The sequence below is a fragment of the Nelumbo nucifera genome, chromosome 1 (assembly GCF_055504915.1).
Source record: "Nelumbo nucifera cultivar China Antique chromosome 1, China Antique-T2T, whole genome shotgun sequence".
Lineage (NCBI taxonomy): Eukaryota > Viridiplantae > Streptophyta > Magnoliopsida > Proteales > Nelumbonaceae > Nelumbo > Nelumbo nucifera.
In genome coordinates, this window is record NC_142649.1 from 132,135,466 (window position 1) to 132,159,028 (window position 23,563).

The 23,563-nt window shown below is 37.2% G+C and overlaps 1 protein-coding gene across 2 annotated transcripts; it reads right to left on the bottom strand.

Annotated features, from left to right (window-relative positions):
- Positions 1-10,439: 10,439 nt before the first annotated feature.
- Positions 10,440-15,201, bottom strand: LOC104608190 (phytosulfokine receptor 2-like). 2 transcript variants are annotated; one of them, XM_010274094.3, is made up of 2 exons: positions 14,798-15,201; positions 10,440-14,247 (listed from the first exon to the last, which is right to left on the bottom strand). In XM_010274094.3, the coding sequence occupies exon 2, from the start codon at positions 14,051-14,053 to the stop codon at positions 10,889-10,891; it is 3,165 nt and encodes a 1,054-aa protein (XP_010272396.1). In that variant the 5' UTR covers positions 14,054-14,247; positions 14,798-15,201; the 3' UTR covers positions 10,440-10,888. The 2 variants fall into 2 exon arrangements, with proteins under 2 accessions (XP_010272396.1, XP_010272395.1); XM_010274093.3 differs by lacking the exon at positions 14,798-15,201 and adding an exon at positions 14,438-14,748.
- Between the last annotated feature and the right edge of the window lie 8,362 nt (positions 15,202-23,563).

The following is a 23,563-nucleotide window of genomic DNA, read 5'->3' on the forward strand; positions in this document are numbered from 1 at the left end:
TTAATGAAGATAATAACCAGCTTATGATCAACTAGTCTTGTTCAATCCATGTTGCATGATCTGTGTTGCTGCGGCTAGATCCTTGGCTACTGCCATCTTCCAAGAAGAGTAGAGGACAAGGAAAGATCCATCCACATAGTCGTATAAACGATACCCTCTGAGAACTGGTGTAGTTTGAGAGCTCCAAAGCAGTTCGTTAGTACGATCCAGTTTTACTGAGATTACATTCATAAAACTGAAAAGGAAGACCACCATAATGGTTCGACCATCTGTCGATCCAGGCTGCATTTGTCTCTGGATGGCATGAGCAGTGGTGTTTGTTTCTGAAGCCATGACGTTTGTCAAAATGGCTTCGATACCATATAAGAGCAATACTAAAAACAATGAGAATGGAATGACTGATGACTGGTCTCTTGAATCATTTAAATAGAGAAGTTACAAGAGGATAACTATGTACAGAAGATAACAATTATAGAGTTAGAGTTTATCTAGGAAATTACATGATAATGATATAAGGTGATCAGTTATCTAGGATAGCTATCCTAGATAACCATGATCAGTTATCTAGGATAACTATCAGAGATACCCATCCCAGTTACAAGTCTATCATAACTATTGAGATACTCTAACAATAAAACATCTTCAAAAGTGAAGTGGACAATAAACATCAATCCATGCATCAATCTTCTAGATCATAATTTCCACTTTGAAGTTTAAGAGCTATCTTTTGCCTCTTGATAAGATTCCAACAACCAGTAGTGTACTGAAGAAAATCCGAAGTCTTGTTTCATTCAGAAGAAGATCCATATCTTGGGAACCTTATTCTCCTCAGGCGTTAGCACCAAGAGAGAATATATTTTTAGGTAGGATCAAAGGGATATGCTGTCTACGAAGGATCTTATTGACTAAAGATTTCCATCCAGATATGAAGGACCCCAGGTATTGCTCCTCAAACAGCAGCATTCCAGGGCTACCTCAGCAAAGGTTTGAATGGGAATCTGAAAACCTTGGTGTGGATGGTCTTGAAAATCTGAGTTTTGACTAAACTTCCTCCCATAAAACTCATATAAATAAACCTACAAAATTTCAGCTCAAAATTCGTTTTCTAACTCAAGTTATTGAAATTTAGTCTGAATGTATCACTTTAAGAAGATACATCATCACAGAAAACCAAGATATATCCAAGTCTGCTAGTCTGAGCAGAAGCAAAGTCACACAACATAACCTATTGTATATTTGTATGTAAGATACCAAGTGACATGCTTAATGTAAAGAACTACCTCAACCATATATCAGACTCCTTCCATGTAAACCATCTGCTGAAGTTTCAATTTCTTATTAAAAATCAATTTAAGTGAAATTGGTTTTCCGTGTGCAGCAGGCCACAAATGCCATGGGTGCTACCTACTATGTTTCTTTTGATTCTCTTCTGTTTTGTAGGCTGCATATGGTCTGAAAGAAAGTGAAGGAAAGGAAAGGGATTGAAATCATTTTCTCTTTCTGTTGTTTGGTTGACCTTGAGAAAATTGAAGGAATGTTCCTTTTCTGTCATTTGATAATGTAGAAAAGATAAAGAAATTATTCAATTTTCAATTGTTATTTATTGTTTAGGTGCTTAAAATTGAAATTATTGTCAAGTAACCAATGGATTTGAGCCATGGCCCACAACCAATTATGGCACGTGAGGTCCACAGCCAAAGTGTGGCCCCTAGCCCACAACTATTAAAAATTAAGGACTATAGACTTACAATCATACAATTGCTAATTGTAATGTACCCTAAATCTCAAGAGGCAAAAACTGAAAAAGCAGTCAAAAAAGCGGACAAGAATACAAAGCTAAGATGGAGGGCCTTGTCCATGATGACAATCAGCCATTTAATTCCCCTCCAACTCTAAGTATTGTTTCATCAAAGTTCAGAGAAAACAGGAAATATGAAAGACAATGAACTTCAACAAAGAAAATTTGGTTAGCTGTGCTTCTTGACCTTGAATGAATGATTGAGTTCAAAATGGTATCTCATGCCATCATCTTCAAACTTCATGAAACAATTGATGCTTTCTACAACTGGTGCATCACTTTATTTGGCATAGTTGGTGCTTTACTTGAGTGGCCAAGACTATATAAAAATCTTGCCACATTGTTTGGATAGTCAAGACTGATTCTTTGTTCTTAGGAAACCAGGTGAGAACCGAGATTTTTGTGTTGATTTGGTACATTTTTTATATATGGCCTATATCAATTGAATCATTGAATGTTTGGTATATAACTTGGATGGTTGATATTAATGAAAAGATCTTAAGAGGTGGAAAAATTTATGACGCTGGAAAGACATGATACCAGAAAGGCTTTGACCAATCAAACCCCCTGATGAACTTTGATGAAAACCCAACTGATTGGTTACCATTTTTATGACGCCATTGATTGGTTATAAGTTTTTCCCGTATCATCTCTTTCCATCGTCATAGTCCAACTCTGTCAAGAGACCACTTTCATGGCCTAGTTTTTAGATTAATTTGGTAAAACATTTGCTACACCACTTCCGTAGCCTAAATTATTCAACACATGACTTAGATTTTAAGACTAGTTGACTGATATTAAGGCATGAGTTCTGTTAGTAGTGTTAGAATTTCTTAAGAAGGGACAAAGCTGTAATTGTACACATTATTATGATAAATAATAGTGGGCGGCAGATGGGAGAATACTGATGGATATGCCCTATTTCTCTCTCTTCACTTTGCTTCTGTTTTCCTTTTATTTTACACTTGATCTAAGATTGATCTCAGGTTATTTACAAGTTCAATGGTCTAAATCTTTGGTTAGGAATCAATTCAGATCTCCTACCCATGCCTCACTATAGCTGTAGTGGGGAGAAGTTCCTAATGTACAGCTGTAGTGAGGCATGGGTAGGGTTCTTGTGGGTAGGAGGTCCAAATTAATTAGAAATATCTCTTTAAATAATACTAGTAAATATGTACGTGCATTGCACGTGGCAATTTCAGATAACATTAATAATTTCGATATCCTTATTAGAATCATTTAAAAAGGACTAGCAATCAAAGCATGGTGTGTTGGTAGATTTAGACTTTATATTTCATTTTCATTGTTATTAAAACTACTTCTTATTTATCATATTTATTTTTGTTTAATATGATAAATATATAATATTAGAGATGTGCACAAATTTTGTGTTCTATATTTTTTATTTCTATCTGATGTGGGCTAGCCAAGCCCAACCCACCTCCCAGCCACAACAGGGGGGAAGCCCTGCTGCCTTCGTACGGAGCCAATCACGGGGCGGTTAGGCATTCCCTCTAGGGCCTGCCGCCTAACCTCGTATGGCCCTCATCTGGTGCGTTCATCTTCACCTACCTCCAACCCTCTCAAGTATAAATAAGAGGTAACTCTCCCTTGATGGGAGATCTAGAACCCAGGATTCTGATACAGCTCTCTCATTTACTTTCCGCACTTACCTAGCTTCTTTAGCATTTACTCCTAGGGACCCAGTGCATCCGAGGACTATCACCAAAACCTCGTCTACACCTCGTACTAACTTGAGCGTCGGAGTTTTTGCCTCGGGTCTCCACCCGAGGCCTCTGACACCTCGGATTTTGCAGTACCTCGGATCTCTAGGAACTTCGCCACCGAGCCGACGACCTATAGTCCTCGACTTTTACCGTACTCAGGAAGGAGCACCTCGCCTCGGCCTGCAGTCTTCGGCCTCGGCTTACCCCTTCCGAGGCCTCAAAGCCTTCGGCCTACCTTCGAAACTTGAAAATGAATTTACCTTGTTGCCCCCGGCTAATTCGAGCGACAACACTATCCATTTTTGAGTTTTTATTATATAATTATGACGTCATGTGCTGACCTATTTGACTTGAAAAAAAACAATCTCATTTTTTGGCAACTTTAAATTTTTATTCCATTTATATAATTAATTCTAAAAATTATTCTTGTTTATCACACTTATTTTTGTTTGATATGATAAGTTTATAATATGTCAAAATTTTCTATAATTTTTATGTTTTTTTTTATTTCTTGTGTTTCTATCCACTTCTCAAATTTTTATTATTTAATTATAACATCATTGCTTAATCCATTTACCTAAATGATTGGACCATTATGGTGCAAGTCAAGTAAGTTAGGTTGAATTTAAGTTTAATTGAGGCCCAACCCTATGTTAGACCTATTCAGGGGCCGAGTTCAGGCTTGGCTTTTGTCAAAATTCTAATGGGCCTGGCCCGATGCCCGAGCCCGAGACAGTGTAAAGTTGGGCTCGAAACCCAACCCGTGAACAGGTCTACCCTATGCATTGGACCTAAAGCTTCAAACCAAAGTCAAGCCTAATATGTTCAACTTAAGCCCAATCTTCAACCTGCATTAAAATTTGATGCACTTGGGTTAGCCCCATGACAAAATTTGACATAAAATGTATGTATATAATTGGGTCAATTTTAAATCTTATATTTCATTTCCGTCAAATAAAAATATTTTTATTTAGCGTGCTTATTGTTGATTGATATGATAAATAGATAATATTAGAAATATACCCATTTCTTTCACAATTTTTATAATATTTATATTTAAGTTTATATTATTTTACTATGACAATATTAATTGACCCATTTGACATGAATAATTAAACTATTTACTTGACACTTAAACAAAAGGGTGGTTCATTTAATTTCATGTTGATTTTAGACATAAATTTTACATTATATAAATATTGGATTGAATGAATAACTAACAAGTGCAAATGTGGGTTCAAAGTCTAAGAACAGCCACACTTTGTGTGAAAAAAAATGCCATAAGTTAGGCCCGTGGCCTTTTTGGTAATATCAAATAAGTATAAACTGGTAAAGAACAAAAGTGTCCTCTAAAACAAAACAAGAAAGACATACCATCACCTCTTTTCATGGAATGGTGATGGGAGGGTTTATGTCATGGTACAAAAGTATAAGGGTCCAAGTGTCACGAAAAATAGTGTTGGGTTAAGTGTCACACCTCCCAAAGTAGATAGGAAGTCAAGATCAAAATTATCAAATTTATTGATAGAGAAATAATGTGACCGATGTATAATATTTATAATTTTAACATCATAGTAAAAATATTTCTGTATTTTCCTTACAAAATATCCAGCCCATTCTTGCTCACTCCTCGGCTTAAAGCCGAAGGATCAAAACCAACCACCACAAATACATGTGAGTGCAAATGAAAAAATGCAAAATCTGGTTTAATTGTTATTTTGGGTTTTATTTTATTCTGCTTCATGTCTTATTTTACTTCATTTGTACTGCAATCAAACGAGATAAAATAAAACTAGAAACAGACCCAAATCATTTTTGCACTGCAACAAAATGCAGCCTAAGGAAAAAACAAAACAAAAAAGACTAAACAGAAAAAAGCCTACTCAAAGCACGACCCCAAGAGTCCATAAACAAAATGAAACTAAGCTCCCACGTAGGATCTTCTGAGATGTTACAGTCAGCTTCCAATCCTTTATTTGCAAGCCAATCCGCAGCTTGGATTCCTTCACGCCATGTGTGCCCATACACCACCTGGAGTCCTGAATGTTTGGCTATAACCAAGGTTCAAAGTATGACACGTAGAGCCAATACGCCCCTATAGTGGGTGTATCGGGGGTCTGACCGGTTCAGGGGATGGAGGAGCCCTAAATCATCCCCCTGAACTGGTTTCAGAAAAAAAAAAAAAAAAAAAAACAGTATCAATTCGCCCATACGCCGCTATTATCGATATTTTGAACCTTGGCTATAACTTGGCAATCCTTGAGCAAGCTGCTACATCTCCATGGAGGGGTGAAGGTGATCTTCCTAAGAAGGCAGTTCATGACAACTTGAGAATCTCCTTCAATGCAGATTCACTGACCTCCTGGCTGAACGGCAACCTCATGGACTAGCTTTGAAGCCCACATCTCTGCAACCATAATAGATCTTCCAATACCTTTCGCTTTTGCAGTTATCAGCCTTCCTCTGTGGTCTCTAGCAATGACGCCTACTGAACATCGACCATCCTTAAAGTATCGTCGTCTTTACTTCAAGGATAATTTCCCCAACTTGACGCCTGTCTGTTTACTCCCTCTCAAGCTAGTGAGTCTGCAAGGGGGTTTGCACTTTGCAGATTGGGGTACCCGATAAATTTCTGTTTCTATCCAAGCCAGACAGAAGTCTTGCTTCCCTGACTTGATGACTTAGGTGACACGGGCCTTCCGCTTCTCTTGCCCAGCTAATGATCACCCATGAGTCCCCTTTATAATCAGGTTTCCAAGGTCTCAAGTCCTTGCAGTGCAGCATGCAGTTCTGCTCTTATTAAGTTTCCCCAACCTATTTTCCCTGAATAAGCCATTAAAATCTCCCCCCTGTTCCTGTGGTGTCACAATGAACCAATAACTGATTAACCTGGATTTCCAAAACTTCAACCATCAGAATTCATTTTTATCCTTTATTGTGGTGGAGGTGTCCATGTAATGTTGCTTCTGTCCGTCTTTGAGGATGATGATGCCACCACAATCCATTCTATAACAATGTTATCAATTGTGAAACAAGAGAATTTCTCCATGGTGTTGATCCAATGAATGACCCTTGTTTTTATCACCCCAATTAATGGCTCCTTTGGTTGGATTTTGTTTAGAAGTATTCTAGAGATCCATTCTTCACAAATTGTCTATAATATGGGTGCTCTTCATATGATCTTTATAATGAAATGACATCTCTCTGGCTTGAATCTGTTTTTCCACCCGGCCCAAGAATTTACCATTGCACCAAGTCATGGCCCCTAAAATAAAACAAGAAAACAAGAAAAAGTCAGCCCAAGAATTCAATGTGAACCCCAATGATCCTGGGAGAGCTGAATTAGGTACAGTCCTAAGCTCAGCCATTTCAAATGAAATAATCTGGGTAATAAACATCAATAACTCTAAAATGTAAAATAGGCTGAAATTCGAGTGAATTTTTCTTGAAAAAGTCATAACAAATATGCATTGAATCCCAAGAAAGGGGAAACAAAAAGGTAGGAGCAGAAGACATACGTAACAAATAATCTGTTAGATTCAGAATATCAAGTTAAACCAATTAAAAGACTATCAAGAAAGGAAAGAAATAACTCCAGCAGAAAACAACCAAGAAATGGTAACAAATCAACAATTGGATATAGTGTTGAACTCAGGTTTGTTGACTGCAAAGTGCCAAGAAAAGTTAAGCTAAAGTTTCTTGTAATCCATAATCAATACCCAATAACCATAATACCAGTAACCAATAACATGGAAAGATAAAAACACAACACAACTTAAAAGCTCAAATGTTATCTAAAAATTAAGTAAAAAAGAAAAGTTTAAATGAAGAAAAATGCATAGAAGACCTGTTAGAAAGCAAATCAAGTTTCTTATTTGACACCTATTTATGATCCCCTTGAAACTCTTGCACTAAAAACAGAAAAATAGTAAGAAGGAAACATTAAGAAAATTATAAGAACAAATACAGTAGCTCAGATGCTTATATAGTGGTATATTAAACAAAAATAAGTCCCATGAGAAAGATAATATTATCATACTTTCAAATACAACTTCAATAACCCAAATAAGAATGCCAAAAGAAAAGAAAATTTGAAGTCCTATAATTTTTTTTTTTTTGATCAATAACTGTGGATTGTATTAATATTAAAAATATGAGAAAGTTACAGGGCATGGGGGCTAAACAATCTTAGCTCCCAAGAACAACCATTAAACATCAAAAACAAAAGTTACAAGACAAACCAAAATATAGAATGTCTGTTCACCCATGTCTAGCTAGACCATCTGCCAAAGAGTTCACACTTCTTTTTACCCATTTGTATTGGATTTCCATGTCCTTAGTCAGCCACTTGAATTTCCTCTTTTCATTACTGTAATTCCAAAGTCTAAGACTATCCTCTTTCAGCCAGTTTACCACCACTTCAGAATCTCCTTCTATGAACAGCTTGTTAATATGCATATCCTTGATTCTTTGTACCCCTTCATCTCTTATTACTCCCCCTATTCCAGATGGCCCTGGATTGCCCAAGCTGCTTCCATCAAAGTTCAGTTTAGCAAAGTCATGGGGTGGGGGGATCCAACAAACATTTGAGGCCTTCCTCATTGGAACAAGTTCTGCTATCTCCTTCCACTTTCTTTGCAACTCATCAACTGAGAATTCTGCGAACAGAGCCAAGGTTTTCAGCCAGTGTATAACCCTGATATAGATGACCTCCGATACTGCTTCCAAACTTCTCTCCTTATCTATAAATATTCGTGAATTTCTCTCCTCCCAAATAGTCCAACAGACTACAGCCCTCATACACCTCCACATAAACTTGGCCCTTTTTATTGGCAATAGGCTTTGCACATTCGAAGGGGAGTCCACCTGCACCCAAACAAAGAAGTACACCATTACCAAATGATGTTAGTGAACCGACAGGAGATTAGTAAATGATATCTAGACCCACCATCAGTTTTACAGAGGACACACCAGTGAAGGCAAAAACAACTATTGGGTCTTTTTCTTTGAAGTAAATCTGTTGTATTAACTCTTTCCAGAAAGGCTTCCCAACAAAAACTCCCAACCTTAGGAGGTATAGGATGACACCACACCTCTTTAATAGGGAAAGACAAGCCAGAGGAAGAAGAATGTGTGAGAGCTCTAAAGAAAGAGGCACAAGTGAAGGATCCAAAGGGGGTGAGTGTCCAAATTCTACTATCTGCCTGTGTTGGCTCTAGGAACACCCCTTCAAGAATGGATAACAGTGATGAGATACCATCAAGCTCTGTGTCCTTGATATCTCTTCGCAGGCCCAAGTTCCAGTCGACCCCAGAAATAGAATTAGAAGGAACAATGAATGAATTTGAAGTCCTATAATCAATCTAGAAAAAATATTAATTTGCCATTTCTGATCTTGTTGATTTTACTAGTTCAAAGCAGGGGAAAAAACAACACAGAAACATTTAATTACAATAGTCCTTAACAGAAAGAAGACAGAATAGATGAAAACCCTAGGAAAATAATATATCCAGACAAAGTTCAGAGAACAAGAGGAAGAAAAAAATGAAAAGGAGAACATGCATACCTGATCTTATCAGTTCCACACTTCATGAACCAAAGAGAAGGTCGTGGCATTTGAGTTGTTTTAGGAGAATAGTTCATTTGAGATAACGATGGTTTAGCTGGCTGATTGATTGGAGAGAAGGAAGATATGGTAGTTGGTTGACCATTTTATAAAGAGAAGTGAGAGAAAGAGGGATGCTATGGGAGAGGGAAAGAAAGAGGGATCCAGGAAGAAAAGATGGTGACTGGTGAGGGGAGAAATCCTATTAAGAGCAGTTCAAATAGTGGGTGATGCAAATATTAGTTATAGACAGCTTAAATGGCAAGTATGAAGTTCCTTGGAGCATCAAAAATATGATTCAAATTGCCAAAAGCTAGTTCGAAACACTGGCTTGGAAGTGAATTTCATTCATATTCACCGTGAAGGCAAAAGGCCTGCTGACTGGGCGGCAAAAATAGGTTTCGTTTCAGAGATTCATGAGTCTTCAATTGCTTCTTCAGATCTTCTGTATCTCTGTTTGATGGACCTGTAGGGAGCTCCCTCCCCTAGGCTTGTCTAGTTTTTGCTGTTTTCTTCACTTCTAACCCAAAAATAAATAAAAAGAACTGACATGTATGAGGAGCAAGAAGCAAGAGAAGTTCATGCAAATGCTGTGAAGTGGGCCCTCCTGCCCTTCTCTTTTTGTATTATGACATAGATTACTAAGTCCAAAAGCATGGTGGTAGATCAGGTAAAGATTCAAAATCTCCAATAAATTTACATTGAGCTACCTGGCTTTGCCAAACTGAACACAAGCTAAAGGTCAATCATATTAACAATTCTCATTACCATTCATGTCCAATTCCACATATGAACTGAAAACTTAACTATCCAAAAAGAAGGAAAAAAAGAAAGAAAGAAAAAACAATGTTTGCACATTTTGGAAGTGTAATCCCCAGTTTGTGGTACTGAAACTGCCTTTAACTGACCAATCAGTAACCCAATTCCAAGTAGCATATACACATTGCTTCAGGAAGAGAATTACATGATAAAACAGAAACAGATGACTACACGAAATTGGAGTTCAGTCAACAAATATCAACCATAACATGGTTCCTATTATACCTGGAAGCCTGTACATGTTGCTTCAGGAAGAGAATTGCATGATAAAACAGTAACAGATGGCTACAAGAAACTGGAGTTCAGTATCCAAATATCAACCATAACATGGTTGCTATGATACCTGGAAACCTGGAGTTCAGTCTCCAATTAGTGTAAATTTTGAATCCAATACCATATCCAGCCATGTCCTTGCCATATCCAGGTGACATAGGATGGTTCAGAATCAAGATAATGTATTTAAACAGGAAGACAATACTCTAGTGGCCTCTGCACGAAACGTAATGCAATATATTATCATTGAATAGATGTTTTCAAATAAGTTAAAAAACAACATGTCATTGGTGAAGACCTAGTCACAGAAAGTGCACTGCTAAAATGGTACACTGTCACTATCCAAAAAAAAAAATCTATATTGACTTCTTATTATTTCAACCAGAAGAAGGGCCAAAAGTGCCTATATATGTACCATACTATCAGTATACATCAGGAAAAGATGGGAAACTAAATTACTTGTTATGACCTTACTTATCTCAATTCCCTCCAACACCCATGCATACTTGTGATGGCAGAACCATATGCGAGACAAATATGTTTCTTGTTACTATCTTTACATCTTCATTTTGGAACATCCTGCCAAAAGTCTGATTCAGTGCCAATGTTGATGACAATTGAACTATGTATGTGAGTAAAAAACATATATATATATGAACTGAACTGCTAGCCACCATCAGCTCCAATAGCATCAAGCCACAAAACAACTTTATCAATGGAGGGTCTGAGCCGTGGATCCTGGTCTATGCATTTACATGCAATCCCCAGTACTTCCAGTTGCTGTTTCTCCTGAAGCTTGTCCAAAATTGATGAATCGATGATCTGCTCTTCCTTCTTCTCATATTTCATTTTCAGCACCCATGAGACCAGATCTCTGCAGCCCTTCGCTTTGCAAACATCCACAGGTCTCCTACCTGTAAGAAGCTCTAGAAGAACAACCCCAAAGCTGTAAACATCACCTTTGAATGTTGCTGTCAGTGTTTGACTGTACTCAGGAGGGATGTATCCCAAGGTCCCAACCAGATCTGTTGTTACATGAGTATCATAAGGTCGAAGTAACCTTGACAGACCAAAATCAGCCAGATGAGCTTCAAAGTTTTCATCCAATAGAATATTGCTGGATTTTACATCCCGGTGGACAATATTTGGTTCACAGACCTTATGCAAGTATGCTAATCCTCTAGCTGCACCCTGAGCTATCTTAAGCCTAGCATCCCATCCCAGCACCGACCCTCCATCAACCCTCTCATGCAGCCAATAATCCAAGCTTCCATTCTCCATGTAAGAATAGATCAATAATCTGTCATTCCCATGCCTGCAATACCCTTGTAGAGGGACCAGGTTCTTGTGTTGAGCTCTAGAGAGGGCTTCAACTTCGGCACGAAACTCACGTTCCATCTGTCCACAGTCCCCAGAGAGCCTTTTGATTGCAGCCTTTGTTCCATTTGGGAGGTTGGCTTTGTAAACTAGGCCAAATCCTCCACAACCAATTATATTTTCTTGGTCAAAATTATTTGTAGATTTCATCAGATCACCAATGGTGAGCTCCTTGCAATCTGAATTATAAAAGAGAAGCACCAACTTTGAAGACACAAGTACATCTGACAACCTGTGTTGCCTGCTGATTTCCTCCTCCACATCATCAATTGCATCTCGTAGATCCTTCCTTGACATGTTTAGCAGGACAATGGCCAAAAGCAATGCGATCCCCACTCCTATGCCAATTGTTATTCCAAGGATGCTAGATCGACCAATTCCATTGTTTTTAATATGTTGCATTTCAGGCTCCTGCCTATCATTAGTATTAAGTAGATCACAGTGAGGACCTACCTCGCCACATAATCCTGGATTTCCTTCAAAACTTGCACTGGGAAAGCTGAGGAACTGTCCTCCAGTTGGAATCTCTCCATGCAAGTGATTATTTGCAACACTGAACTTTGATAGGAAAGTTAGCTTGTTAAATGACCAAGGAATAGATCCATAAAGATCATTGCATGATAGATCCAAGACTTCCAAGTTCACCATATCAGAAATGGTGCTTGGGATGGTCCCGGTGATGTTGTTCCTGCTCAAATCCAAGACATGGAGCATCTTAAGCCGCCCAATTTCAGGCCATATGGTCCCATTAATTTTGTTATTGCTCAAGTACAGTGATGGAGGGAAACTTGAGGCTTGGTTATATTGCAAACCATTAGCACTCTGGTTACGCTTTACATATAGTGGGATGGTAACAGAACTAGTAAGCCCTGGTAGAGAACTGTTTGTGAAGATTAGGCTCTTAAGTTCTGTCAAGCTTTTGGGGATTTCTCCAGTCAGGGAATTGTTTGAGATGTCCAAGTAAAATAGACTCTCCATCTGACCAATCCATGGAGGAATGCCACCACTCAAGCGATTCCATGACAAATCAAGGACCTGTAATTTCCTGCAGCTCAGCAACCACATTGGGATTTGGCCTCTAAGGGCACAGTTTCCAACTGCCAATATCATCAAGTTCTCAAAAACCAAAGCACTTTTTGGAATCTCTTCTGCATGGAAATTCTTGGTAAGGATAAGTGTGGTAAGGTTTTTGCACTGCTGCAGTATACCAAGGGCACCTGATAAATCATCAAAGCTATTGTTCGACAAGGAAAGAAATGAAAGGGATGTGAGGTTTGAAAAGTTCTTGGGGATCTGTCCAGATAGTTCATTTTTAGCAAGACTTAAGGTTTTCAACTCCCGACATTTGGACAGGGAAAAGGGAAGATGACCCACAAAATGATTGGTGGCAAGATCAAGTGTATTTAAATGGGGTATTCTAGCGAAATCAATATCAATATGCCCTGACAGAGAATTGTTCCTGAGGTCTAGCACACGAAGCTTAGAGCATAGAGACAGAGTGGAAGGCAGTGGCCCAGAGAAATTATTAGAATGTGCAATAAACTGTTCTAGTTCTGTAAGGTTTCCAAAAACATCAGGAAGGGGACCAGAAAATTGATTTCCAAAAATAAGTAAGGTTTTGAGTCTATAAAGCTTACTTATTCTCTTGCTCAACTGACCGGAGAATTTGTTGTCAGAGATGGAAAGCTGCTCCAAAGAAAACAACCAAAACAGTGTGTCTGGAAGATGACCTGAGAATGAATTGGAATCGACATGTAACTGTTTGAGATATATACTGCAATTGTTCAAGCCTTCTTCCAAAAGGCTACCCGAGAAAAGGTTTGCTGATAAATCCAGAGTCTGAAAGGAACTAGAAGAACTGCATATCTTACTATCAACCTGACCAGTAAGAGAATTATTGCTTGCATTGAAGACAGCAAGATACTGAAAGCCCCCGAGTTCAAGCATATTACCATCAAATGAATTGCTAGAGATATTAATCGTCTGGATTGATTTCAGACCACCCAATGCTTCTGAGATCGGACCTGTTAGCATGTTGTAGCTGAGATCAAGCAACTCCAACTGGTGCAAGTTTGAGAGCTCTGTGGGTATGCCTCCTTCCAGCAGATTATGAGAAAGATCAAGTCGTTTTAGTTGATCTAAATGACCCAATGATCCTGGTATCATCCCTTTCAGACCTCTGCTTGGCAGTATCAACATAATCACTCTCCTGCTGGATGAACCGTTACTAGCATTTCCACATACAACACCGTCCCATTGACAGCACATAGATTCATCTGCCCATGCCGAGATAATCGACCCATTCTTGAGGTTCCCCGCAAATAGCTTGAGCATCAGCAGATCGCTTGGATCACAGGTCAGACTAAGTGTTCCAAGACCCAAAGATAAGCAAACAAAACAGGCCATGAATATCAATTTCGGGAAAGCCATTGGATCAAACTCCAACATCGACATTACTGAAACCAGAGAAAGCCTGCCTCAGAGTAAAGACAGCCACTCCATAAGCTTCACTCCGAAACTATGCTACATCCAATGCTCCTCAGAGAAAGAAGAAGCCCAAGAGGAGAAACTTGAAATCCACTTACTAGAGCGCCTCAGCAACCACAAAACACCCAACTGAAAACACTTGCAAATGAAGCAACAGTCACCTGAAAATAAACAAAAAGAATGAGATCCCAACCTCAAATCAAATCCCTAGACCACAAACCGACAAACCCATTGAACGCAATATTGTCCTACACACGGTAACAGAAAAAGAGATTGAAGCAATCCAAATGAAAGAAATTTCTTCCCACCCACATCCCAAAGCACCTCAGAAGCCACAAACAAAAACCTCACCAGCATTCACATCACTCGCAAGTATAAGTACCGCTGACTGTAAACCCAACATCAACGCTTACTGAATGAATCAGCTTTTTCTTCTGCAAATGGGTCTCCCTCTATTCCATTAAAAATAGTACCCCATTTATTTTTTCTTCGATTTTTCTTTTAATTTTGACAAAATAGGACAGAATCCAGGACAGGAAAGAGGAACAAGAAGAAGAAGAATGGTATTTCAAATCAAAGCACAGTAGTCATAACCCATTAATAATTTAATACAACATCAACTAAAAAGAAAGTATCTGTTTCTTAGTAACTTTTTGCTTAGCAGCATCTAAACACTGCTTAGTGATTTGCAACATGGGCAGATGAGCTGACCTTTTGACGATTTTGGTTTTCTTCTTCACAGGTTGCCTGCCGGTACCCCACATTTGTCGATTCCACTTTACTAGCTTTCTTTCTTTAAAATAAATGTAGTGGGGCGACGTGGTCGTGGTCTGGTCTGGTCTGAGGGGCTTTGATGAAGGTGACATGGTGGGTGTGGTCTAAAAAAGCAATAAATAAATACAGACTAAAAAAGGAACGCCGATAGGTCAAAGCGTTATGGAGTTCCATTTCAATCGGACGGACGAGATTTGACCAGATTTAGCCGGAGGATCCAGTGGCGGTCGGCGGACGTCACGGGCTTCTGCCGGTGATCCAAGCCGGAGATCCCCTCAGTTCTCGGGTCAACCACTCTGCTTTGCTTACACGTGAAGTCATTACCAGAAATGTGATCCCACCCATCCCACTTTTGCTTTTCCCATCCGATTCTTCCAGTATCTAGTGTACGCACCTTCCTTATCAAATTCAGCAAAATTTTACACAGAGGTCCTCATAATCTCTGTCATCCCACAATTTTCAGCGTAAGAACTTGGTCCAATCACCAATCTGAAGTTCTGAACTGAAACGTCTTTTTGTGGAAAAACTTTGTCAGAAATGACTGAAGTAGCCGAACTGAATAACTTATTGCTTGTGAAATAGTCCCGTAACATAACAAAATACTTAGGCTATACAGTAAACAACCCATAAAGTCTTCACAATCTACTTAATTGATTATTAACTAAGACCCCATTTAGAAGTGATTACTTTTAAGTACTTCTTGGAATAGATACTTATTTTACCCCATAACCAAACATATATATACTTATTTGCCTTTGGGAAATATGGCTGAATAAAGTGTTTTTTTTTCAGGAAATAAACCCCTTTTGAATAAGCTAAAAATTTTGGTTTTTTTAATCACTTTTTGAAAAAGTGCTTGTTAGGTTGCTGATGTGTCTTGGCCTACCGCATAATTTTCAAAATACCTATATTACCCATTTAAAAGAAGTGATTTTTAACCAAACACTCAAATAAGCATGAATTAATCCAATAAGCACCCACAAGCTCATTCAGTTCAGCCACTTGACATTAACAAATGGCCCTTTGGTTGCTAAAAGTTTGAGGGTTCAACACCCAATTAGAAATGTTGATGGGTAAGGACAAATAATAGACCCTCCTTGACCTGACCCCACCAGGTTCAATTTTTTGGGTCGTATTCGGGTCGGATGGGAATTCAGTGTTAAGTGTTTAGGTTGGGGGTGTCTTCAAAATGGGGTTTGTGTTGAGCCAAACCCATGACCTGACTGACAGGCCTAGTTTACATTCAGCCCTACTAATTGAATGCTTTGGAATGTGGATGAACCCGTTGCCTAAAAAGGAGAAATAGAAGGAGACAAACAATGATAAGAGGCATCCTTAGCTTCCACCTAGATGGTTGTGTCTGTTGAGGCCATGTACCCTTCCCCTAATTAGTGCCCCTTTCAGGCAAGGTTGGTCTAGTTTGTTTAGAGAAGCACTCTTTGACTAAATAGCTAGGGTTCTATTTTTGAATAATGGGTTTGCTGAAATAACCACCCTAGAATCTATGGAGTCCAGTGATAAGCCCAATATCTAATTATCTATAGACTCTATGCAACTAAATCAAAAGCTTTCAACCAAAAAAAGTGCTACTAAATTAAGCAAAGTCACCTTCTCAGTCTACAAAACAATTATCTCCCGGTCTCCCCCATCCATCCCTACCCAATTTTGTAAATTTTTAGGGTTGTTTTGCTAATCGACTAATTCAGATAACCCTTTTAGCTATATTGAAAAGCTCACTGCAAAAGTTGTAAACAGACTATAAGTGCATAAGTGCATGGTGCACACATCCATCAATTGATGGCAGAGTAGAAAAATGAAGAAATCAATAATAACCATTTGATTGAGTTTCTTCTTTTGGGCAGTGGATGTTGTTGTTGTGTTGCCGTGTGCAAGTAGTAGTAGTGCTCTGAAGGTGTAAAGAGAGTCGCAAGCCATTCAATTTAAAACAAGGAAATCATACAAAGACCACTTCCACTTGTTACCATCATTTGGTGCGTGCTGGTTGTGGGCCCTAGTTAGTGGCCCATCCATTGAGTGCTGCTCAATGGGGGCTGACTGCAAGTACAACCATCCAATGGCTTATTTGGGCATCTTATGGGCCTAATCAGCCATTATCAACTAATGGGTGATGACAAGGTAGGCCAAATGAGGAGCTGGCTAATTGAAAATTGATGGTTCAGGGATTCAACTAAATCATGTAAAGTGGGCATATCCAAAAAAGGGGAAGCCCATCTTCATTGACATGTTATGTGTTGCTTGGCACCAGCTGTGCCTCTTTTTATTGAATAAATAAAATAAGCCTTCTAGGATTAAAAAATAAATAAAAAATGGTTTAGTTCATGAATCCAAACCAAACTTTCCAACTCTTGATGCAATGCTTTGACTTATAGTAAGATAAGTGTTTAAATATTAATGGGCCTATTTAAGATAGACACGAGAGTTGGGTGGGCTTTGAAAGAGATAGTATATTAGGAACCAGTCCACTCTAGGGAATGGAGATCTGATCTCTTTCTTTGCTTTATGTAATATTATAATGTGTAAGCATCATCTAGGCTCTGAACCATAACATGGTTCTTGCTGTTTCATCAATACATTTAGTTATTAGTCTCAAATATTTAGTTTATAGTCATGGGGCCTCTGTTGAAGATGGTTGATACAAAAACAAATTCAATTAACTAAATTAACAAACCCAATGTAAATGCTAGCTTTTTTTTAAGGGAAGACCACAGAAACTCCGGTGACAGCACTGGAGTTAGAATAATCAGTACATACATCTGAGGGAAAAGACAAGATACTATGATTTTTTTATTAAAGTGTTTTTGTCCTTTTACATGTGAAGTGACCAAAAAGCCCACATGAGTGGCACAAAGTGAGTTTTTTTTTATTTTTTTTTTTTTTTGGTGAATAGCTCTAGCTTAGCAGTTTCCATTGTTGAATGGTTGAAAGTCAAAGGGCACTAATAAAGAAAAAAAAATTGTGGGTTTCAATAAACAATCACGGTTGTCTCTTAAATCACAAAACGACAAGATGTAACTCCTCTTAATTCCTTGTATTTGCAAAAAAAATTGGCTCAATTTGTTTCTAGTGCGAATTTCATTTGCATTAGGCAAGTGCAGGGGAGTGCAAATAAACCGAGTACAAATTCTGATTTACTTTATAATTGACTTTGTCTTATTTGTGAGAGGGAAAAAAATAGGTATGAAAATAAAATGATGTGGTCTCCACTTTATGTAAAAGAGATGGGAGGCAAGGTGAAAGTTATTTGTTTGAGATTGGAGCAAGTCAGAAGCAAAATGATGTAGCCCCCACTTTTATGAGAGAGAATCAAGATAAAAGGAAGGTGATGCAAAATTTGCATTTTTGATAAGTGCAAATTAATCATACACAAACAAATTGATGCAAAACTGAATGAACTGCAAAATTTATACCAGGTGTTATTGTATTAGTTTCTAAGAAAAATTAAAGTTTTATACTTTTATTTGATGATTAAATGAAGGCAAGGAAACTTCTTTGTTAAAAGTGGTCTTCCCAAAAGTATATGGAACCCGTGTTCTCCAAGCACTTATTGGAACGTTTGGCAATGATGCTTTCTGGGTCAGCTCAGCTTGTCTGAAAAGAAAAAGCACTTTTGCACCAACAAATCATTCGATATTTAAAGCATGAAAAACTGTTTTCATGTCGCAAAATGACCATTAAATTAGCAAAACCAGTCCCCTAAAATATAAAAACTATAGATAATGATATCATATTAAATATATAGCTTTTCAAGAAAATAATACATAAAAAAAAAGAGCTCAAAAACAGCTGGTACGATGTCATGGCCCGAGTTAGAATTTTACACTGATTCGATCTAGGGTTTTTGGACGACCGGTTCATTCAAATTTTGACAAAAACTCAACCCAAACGCCCAAGTTGCACCCTTGTTCAATTTAGCCTTTTTTTTAGCAACACTAGCCTGTCAAGAATAATAATTAATATTTATATCTATATATCAAAATTGAATATGCTAAGTTGGCGCTTTTCTGTTTTCTGTTCTTTTCGAATTTGAATTTTTCTAATTTTTAAATTTAATAAAATAACTCGAGTGGCCAATTGCCTTTAAAACTTTTATCTCCCCTTATTAACTCACCATAAACTCTTTCTTATAACTCTTTTAATTATCTCTCTTCATTAATTATGCAATTAATTCTTTCCTTCAATCATGCCATTAATTCTATCTCCACTCCATTAATCCACTGTTTTTCTGTACAGTGGGTTGTAAAGTCACAACAGCCAACAAGTTACCAAAAAAAAAAAAAAACAAACAAACAAACAAATATCACCCTAATCGAACAGCCAAACACAAAGTTAAGTCTTGCAGAAGTTTTCAATACATTGCATATTGTAACATGTAATCCAGTGATTAGGTCAAAGGGTCAATGGTTCAAATGCTCAGGCCGAACAAATTTTGACGAAACAGACGGTTTTAGGAAACCTAGAATTAGGAATAAGGTTGAGCGTCTATTTAAACAATTCAATTGTTCAAGTCAATGACATGTTGAAAACATTGAATAAAATATCATAACAATTATAATCCATTTATGTCCCATTTAAAAGTAAGTAGAATTAATTAACCATAACAAAAATAATTTAGTAAGTTACTTAAATAAAGCAAAAATAATTATTAATTGTTATTACTTAAATAAAGCACTAAGATAAATTTAAAACCAACATCCATTTAAAATTAATATAAAACTAATACAAAATTATCTAAAAAATAGTAGTTCTATAATTAATTTTTACTAATTTAAAACCAACTTAAATTCCACTAAAATTAAAAACATAATATAATTAATTAAATTTAATAAGGTTTAATAAAACAAAAAATAATAATTTTGTGTTAATTTTAAATATAATTTAATTAGATTAAAATAAATTTAAATTCAATTTAAAGATAGGGAAAATTATAAAACCCTCCTTGGGTTTTCTAACAATCCTATGAATCTCCCTTGTGTTTTGACCTTAACAAAATCCTCCCCTATTGTTTTGGAAAAAGGTGCAAATACCTTTCTTTGTTGACATTTGAAATAGAAAATGATGATGTAACGCATTAATTTTTTAAAATACCAATTTTATCCTTAACAAACTTCATTCAGATGTACACTTACCAAAATACCTTGGAAAAAAAAGATTTCCTTCACTTCAGCCTTTTAACCTTACTTCATCTAAGAAGAGTAAAGATATTTACACTTTGAAATTTGTCAAGCAAAATAAATTAGTGGAGGGTAAAGAAACTTTAAATTGTGTATGATAACACCTTAACAATAATAAGGGTATTTTGGTAACTTCAATGCCTTATTATTGAAAATCTAATAGAAAGAAGGTATTTGAATTTTTTTTAGAACTATAAGGGAGGTTTTTATTAGGGCCAAAATGTAAGAATGGTTTATAGAATTGTTATAAGAAGAGGGTTTTTTTTTTATAATTTTATCTAGAGCATAGGAAGTTGGCCACTCTCACTAAAGCACAACTTAGATTATGATTAGATCAACTAAACATAACCTAAAAATAATGCTTGAATTGGACTTAGGTGGGCACTGCTTAATTGAAAATGTCATAGAATTCCTTCTTTAATTTTGTTTAATAAAGCCCATGCATTGCACAAGCCCTGACTAATATTCTATAAAACAGACCTCTAGTCCTTCTAATGTTACTTATTACAAAACAAACCTATTTACCTAAATAGTAAATGTGAGGCTGGTCTCTAACAGTTATTTTGTCTTGTTTGGGATCTTTATGGTGATCTTTAAACTAGTTTGGTTGATTACCTATTTGATTAGATGAGGAAACCATGTTTAGGGGTATTTGATAACATCTGAAGATGCTGAACTGAAATTTTTACCACTTTGTCTTTTAGCAAATAAAATTTCAAGGAGGCTCTGGGCTCCTTAATGGCTGAAACTGAAGTTGGAGAAACCACTATATCATTGAAAATTCCATTGTTTAATTATTTTGATAACTAAAAGACTAAGGAGTAAGTCTTTGAGTTCAGCAACTTTAACTGTTATTAAACAGAACCTTACACTCAAATTTGGATATAAAAAGATCACAGTGAATCGAATATACTTGCATCCAAATTTAATTTGTTAATATTTAGATTCAAATTGAATCAAATCTCATCCATCCGATTTAAATTGGATTTTATTTGTATTTGAATTGTACTCAGATGTTGAATGTTGTTATTAACTTAACTAAAAAAATACCAAAATACTAATAAAATGAATTAAAAATGGATTTGGTATTGCACATCACGAACAAAATCAATTGAAAAAATTACAACCCTCACCCCAAGGAATTTGCAACGAAAGAAGGGAGGGAGGAGGAAGAAATTGGTCTAGTACATGAGGTACGTGGCGAATCTAGCCAACTTGTGAGCAGCAATATTCAATTTCTTGGGTTTTTACTGAACACACAAATGTTGAGAAAGCTTGTAAGTCTTCTGCAGTCCTCAATGCATCATGGTGGGTCACTAGTGTCCACCAATAGAAGGTAAACAATGTTCTTAGCATCATCTTCCAGCAACATGTGTGAAAGATCAAGGTCTCTCTGTCATCTTAAATCCCTCAAGAAAAGCACAGGCTTCAGCAACATCTGGTAAGCATTGATCAGAAGGGATTACACAGACAAATATAAAATTCCGTCTGTCTTCTCGTACAATAGTGATGAAATTTCCTGTAAACAAAAACTCTGCACATACTCTAAAAGCATATTAATTCAGAGATACATTCAGAACATCTCCCCGTGAATATAACATACATGTACAAGAGAAATTCCCAATGTGTCACTAAACATTATATGCACAAAGTTTTTTATTTCGGGAAATCCGGGTGCATACAATCACCCCAACACCCATCCTGTCTCCTGAGACTGCCCCATCCACGTTAACTTTGACAAAGCCCAACGGAGGAGGTCTCCACTAACCTAGAGGAGTAAGGACTTCCCCCTATGGTAACCAAGACTGGCCTTAGAGCAGTTAGCAGTTATAGAGTGCTTAGCTAAGGTGGTTAAGCAATCTTTTCTAAGAGCATTGCCATATTCGTAGTAAGCGATTAATCTATAAATGATGTTAGAACCCAAGACTAAATCCAGAAATTGATCATGGCTTCGAGCCGTGGACTCAACTTGATTTCAAAACCCAAATTGCTGATTTCAAATCAGTCCCCCACCAGATTGCCCTCCACAACATTTTATAGCACATCCCCGCCGTGTATTGTGAACATTTCCCGATGGTGACATCATCATTTCTGATATCATCATTGGGAGAGATGTTCCCAATACACGGCTTAAATGTGTTGTGGGACAAAAGATCCATCATATGGATGGCCGAACCTTGCAGGAAGGTTAGACAAAATTTCAAAATTTTCTCTCTCTCCCATGTGAGAATCACATTCCCTATTTTAGAAAACTGCATTTTCAATGATCAATCTTGAAACTAAACCAGACCAAATTTGAAACCAAAAGGGAGATGAGAGATATACCTAATACGAATTAAAAATAACCTCCAATGAATGTATTCACGCCCAAAGAAAAATCCAAAGGCTGCTTCCACTGAAAATGACACGGTGCAGGATGAAGCAGAATCAGCAGGTTGGTTCTTCAGCAAGAACTGAATTCTTCAGCAAGAATCTGATAGAGGGCAAGTGAGCACGACTTCAGATTACCTTTTCAGCCAAAAGATAATATCAAGAACCCTTCTTGATCCCTCCCACAGGTGGATATTGAACTGGTATGGCGGAAAGAACAGGAGAGAAGGAGACAGTGCAGTTAAACTGTGTTGTCTCTCTCTGGAATTCAATAGTCAGTCAAATGAATTATGTCGTACTTTGAGGGTTCGCTCTGCTCTCCTATTTATAGTCTTAAAAAATTGTTCTCCTAATCCCATTAGAAGTTTCCTAATGCAAATCTTGTATTTGGATCTGAACTCTCTTTAAGAGATAAGGATAATCCCTTATTTTATTTGCAGATAAAGATTAGCCATCATAATCTAATTAGAAGTTTCCTTATCCAAATCTTTATTTGGATCTGGACTCTTTGAGTGGATAGAGATAATCATTTATCCCATCTGTTGATCTAAATCCCAAAACCTTCATCTTTTAATTAATCTCATTAAGTCAGTTCGAATTGGGCTTTAGGCCCATTAAGTCTATCTGCTCATTTACTCTCCAAATTGTTGCCCAGTTGGATATCCTTGTATGGCGGGGGACCCAAACATTGATCTACACATCAGCCACATGGGTTCAGCCCAGCCTCTGTTACAAGGCCTAACCGAATTCATTGTAGGAGACAGTGAACCCTTGAGTCCATCACCATGGGCTCTTAATGGGCCCAACGTTTACACTAAATGGTCTCTGGGTCATACCACCTTATAAAAACCCAAAGACTGTAGGTAGATGCAAGATTAGCCCATCAGGTATTACCCTCAATGGTCTTACACTTAACCTCTCAACCCATAATGATCAAACACTATCTGACAAGAGATGACTTCTCCCTCGGCTGCAAGGTACAGTGCTTCACTTTTTATTCACATGGATCCCGGGAATTAAAACATTTTGCAAATATTTTGAAATCATAATATGTATATCTCTATATAAATATATTTTGCAAAAGAAATTTCAACGATTGAAATTAACTGCTGGCAGTTTAGGTTCCCATCAGAGAGAGTGC

Coding starts and splice junctions, on each gene's coding strand:
- LOC104608190 (XM_010274094.3), bottom strand. CDS start 14,053: ATGTCGATGTTGGAGTTTGATCCAATGGCTTTCCCGAAATTGATATTC.